We start from the raw sequence: 4,313 nt of genomic DNA, 5'->3' as shown, positions 1-4,313 counted from the left end.
GGTGAACTCGTTTATTGCATCCAACAAAAGAGAAATTGATTGTAAATCCCCTCTGCTAAACACTAGAACATCATCCGCAAATATTAGATGGGTAATATTTTCAATATTCACTTTACTATGAAAAGAGAAGCAAAAATCCAAAGCTTTCATATTGATAGTCGTAGAAAAGAACTCCATGATAATTACAAACAAAAAAGGGGACAGGGGGTCCCCTTGTCTCAAGCCAGATTTTCCTTAAAAAAACCCTCCAAGCTGCCGTTAATTTTAACCGAGAACCAGCATGTGGTGATGCAGCCCCGAATCCAATTTAAGAATCTGGATGGGAAATGCATTCTAGTCATAACCTTAATAGGAAATTCCAGTTAACCTTGTCGAAAGCCTTCGGCAAATCAAGTTTTAAGGCACAACGAGGAGGTCCTTTATCAATATGTATCCCCTGCATAAAGATTGAGCCAAGAAAATATTGTTTCCAATAATATGATGCTTAATGAAAGCATTCTGATTTAAAGAAATCAGAGAAGGTAAAATGAGCTTCAATCTACTCACCAACATTTTAGAAATACACTTATAAATAGTGTTACAGCAGGAAATAGGTCGAAAATGAGTTAAATATGAAGGATTGTTACATTTAGGAATCAAAGAAATAGCTGTGGTATTTGCTATTCTAGGCATGAAGTTTGATTCGAAAAAGAACATTATAGCATTTGTCACATCTTCCCCTGTTACGCTCCAAGTGTCTAAAAAGAACTCCACCGGAAAACCATCTGGACCAGGACTCTTATGCTTAGCTATAGATTTTAAAGTAGTAAGAACCTCTGTCCTCAAGAAAGGCTTTGTCAGGAGTAGAGATTGATCATCATCAATGAGCAGAGCAAGGTCATCCAGAAAATCGTTGGAATCATGACTAGAGCCTAGCAAATTTTCAAAATAATTGACCGCCACTTCAGCTACTGCCTCAGGAGAGTGCTGAGTAATGCCATGCTGATCATTTAAAGTAATGATCTTATTCGAATTCCATCGACCTCTACAGCTGCTATGAAAAAAATGAGTGTTACCATCTCCTTCTTTAATCCAGCTGACTCTAGATTTCTGCCTAGCCAAAATTTCCTCATGGGTAAGGGCAGATTCTAGGATTTCAATGAGCCTTCTTTCTTCCTGAAAGGATTCCGCCGAGTGGGGGACTGAGATGGAATTTTGAAAATTCAGGAGCTCATTTCTAGCATTTTGAACTCTAATCTCCGTCCTACCAGTCCTTGAGTTTAAGGATATCAACTCCTTCTTAATAATTTTCATTTTAGAAGTCAAAATATACCAAGGATTACCTTCTACCCTGGTGTTCCATGCTGATCTTACCAAATGTTCAAAAGAAGGAAGATCAGCCAGATAATGATAATACTGAAAGTGCTTTCTTTTGAAAGGAAGATAAATACCACTCTTAGTAATTGCCGGGCTGTGATCAGATAAACCACGCGGCAAGAAAACACTGAAAGCATCAGGGAAACTCTCCAGCCACAAATCATTTACCAAAACTTGATCAACTTTTCGATAAATTGGGTCACGGGGGCATTTGTTCCACCATGTGAATTCTTCACCCGTTCCCCTGAGATCAGTGACTCCCAAGTCCAACAAACAATCTCGGAATTCAGTCATTCCTCTGTCCCATTCTCCCCTGCCCCCGGAGTTTTCGCTAATATCAATTATTGAGTTGAAATCCCCTGACAAAAGCCATGGAGTTATTATCACTGTAGCACCAAATCTTTTCAAATCATCCGAAAGTGGTCTTCTATCAACTATCTCATTAAAAGCATATACGAAAGAAATGTGAACAGTGGTATTGGATTCCAAGAAAACTACCTTACAATGCATAACTTGATCAGTCCACCTGAGAACCTCAACTCGCCAAACATTATTGTTTCAACCCAGCCGAATACGACCTCCCGGGTGATTATTATAGTTAAAAACCCAATTAAAACTGGGTGCGATAAACGCTGAAACTCGACTAGCATTATGCTCCAAAACACGAGTTTCCAAAAGAGCAACAAGAGAGCTCTTGTTGCTTACCAAAAAGTCCTTAACGTAGGTTTGCTTAGCATTCAAACCTCGAACGTTAAAGGAACAAATATCTAACATAAACTAACCAGACCCGTGGGAGGCCCTCCCCGTCTTCCTCTTCAGATTTTTCTACTTCTTGAGCTGAGATTTTGAAAGTTTTTGGAGCCCTGGCCCCTGATTTAGTTTAAGATCCACCTCGTCAACTCTTTTAAGAGTTTTAAAATTCGTAATTGGGGAGGGAGAGGAGTCCAAGACCACCTCTTTACCCTTAATTATTGACTTCCAACCCTCCACATTAACTATTTCTGCTTTATCCAGATCATCAGTCGACTCTAACATATTTGCATTTATGAGCTCCTCCCCACTTTTTTCATTCTCTGTAGCTGATTTGTCATCTGTTGCCACTGGGAGCTCAACCACTGGTTTCTCAGTCTTTCGTTCGCCTCGAGGTCTTGAGGGACAAACCAGGTCAACATGTCCTAGAGAATGACAAGATTTGCAAGTCTGGGGTTTATTCTGATAATTCACGGTAACTTTGACAATGCACTTCCCCCCATTAAAGTGGTCAGGCATCATAGCTTCGATAAAGTCCGGTAGAGGGGCTCCCGCATTATACTCCACACAGAAACGAGCAAAAGGTAGAATATTCAATTGAGCAGTTAAAGCATCAGAGAAAAGTGGCTTAACAACAGCACCGGCGAGTCTGCCGAGCAAATCCTTAGTCCAATAACAGTCCGGTATGTTCGAAAGCTTAATCCAAATGGGCATTTTAGTTACTTTGGAACCCGACTTTGAGTCCTCACAATAGTCAACAAGAACCATAGGCTTTCTTAAGAAATACCATGTGCCTTTAGTAAGAATTTTGTTCTTTGCCTCCACCGAAGAAAAACGAAACACAAATGTCCTCTCATTCTTCTGCGAAACCTTGCAGCCCATTCCCCCCCCCCACACTTTATTGGCCTCAGATTGCAATAGAGCAAAGGGGAGCGACCTCTTTGAGAAATATCCAGTAAAGCAAAGCTTTAATTTATCCAGACCTTCTTTGAGGAAATCGTCCGACGGGTCAATAACCAAGGAACCCGGAGACGGAGGGTGAAACTCAAACTTTGACAGTTCCACTCTTGGCTTCTGAAGAACATCAGCCCAAGTTTTGGTTCCAGCCGGAATCTTTTTGTCCATAATAGATTTACCCATTTGGCCCTCTGAATCCTTGGTTTTCATGCTTTTCAGCCCTCCATTAGTAGACAAAGATCCATCCTGAACTTCCTTCCCGTCTAACCCTTTTGCTCCCGAGACACCAACTCCAGTACTCACATTTTCCACTGTCACTTTGTCCCCTTTTGAGTAATCATTCCCCCTTGATTTCTCAGAGCACAGCTTACTAATTGGCAAACCAAATTCATCTCTGTCCATACATTTATCCATATTAAAAGCAATTTCCTTCCTGATTTCAGCGGTTTCCTCCCCTACTATCGATAACCCATTCTTAGTAATTACCTCTTGCAAAATTTGAATATACTTTCTTGCTCGAATTAACTCCTCACCTTCATGCTTTCGAACAACGAATGCAGCCTTAGAAGCTTTACTCACCGTGATATGCTCCAAACGGTCTCTATCAGAAATGTATTGAAAGTCATCATCAAAGCTATCCCATTCTTTTGCTACTTTCTTTGTTTCTTTTTCCAACCGAATCCCTCCCAAGCTACTCTCAAACCCGGACTGGATTCCTGCCGTATTATCTTGGTTTTCTGCCCATTTGCTAGCCGATCTAGGGCTAAGTATCCCCTCCTCATCAAAATGCAGATCTGCCTCACTTTCCAGCACTTTGCATAAACCTCCACTTAGAACTAGAACCGGAAAATCCTCTGCTTCTCTCTGAGCTTGAATAAGCTCCAACCCATCATCCTCACAAACATCCTGCATATAACCCGGGACTCCGTCCGAGTCACAGTCGGATCCCTGAGACGTCATTCCTCCTCTAAGCCTTAGCACATTTTGCGCCTCTCCATTATCACGCCTAACTACAGAATCCCGATTGATATTCATAGCACAGCAAAAACAATAAAAACTTAATAATAGAATAATAATAATATAAGAACTATAGTGTTTAGGTAAATGGTTAAGAAGAAGAAGTGGATTCGTGAAGGAAATATAGAGATCTGATGTAAGGGTTTGAGAGATTTAGAAGGCGGCTGCAAAGAACATTTGGTTAGGTTAGGTTATTTCTAGAGAGAAGGCAAAGAAAAATTTTAGAGAGAGAA

The 4,313-nt window shown here is 40.7% G+C and overlaps 1 protein-coding gene across 1 annotated transcript; it reads right to left on the bottom strand.

Moving 5' to 3' along the window:
- Positions 1-590: 590 nt before the first annotated feature.
- Positions 591-4,313, bottom strand: LOC141705599 (uncharacterized). Its single transcript, XM_074508498.1, has 2 exons — positions 1,855-4,313; positions 591-1,715 (listed from the first exon to the last, which is right to left on the bottom strand). Exon 1 carries the CDS (start codon positions 4,096-4,098, stop codon positions 2,182-2,184), a length of 1,917 nt encoding a protein of 638 aa, XP_074364599.1. The 5' UTR covers positions 4,099-4,313; the 3' UTR covers positions 591-1,715; positions 1,855-2,181.

This window comes from Apium graveolens, unplaced genomic scaffold, assembly GCF_009905375.1.
Source record: "Apium graveolens cultivar Ventura unplaced genomic scaffold, ASM990537v1 ctg910, whole genome shotgun sequence".
Lineage (NCBI taxonomy): Eukaryota > Viridiplantae > Streptophyta > Magnoliopsida > Apiales > Apiaceae > Apium > Apium graveolens.
This window is presented reverse-complemented; position numbering and strand designations above follow the sequence as displayed.

Bases quoted from the DNA above. Each gene is read 5' to 3' on its own strand.
- LOC141705599 (XM_074508498.1), bottom strand. From the start codon at position 4,098: ATGAATATCAATCGGGATTCTGTAGTTAGGCGTGATAATGGAGAGGCG.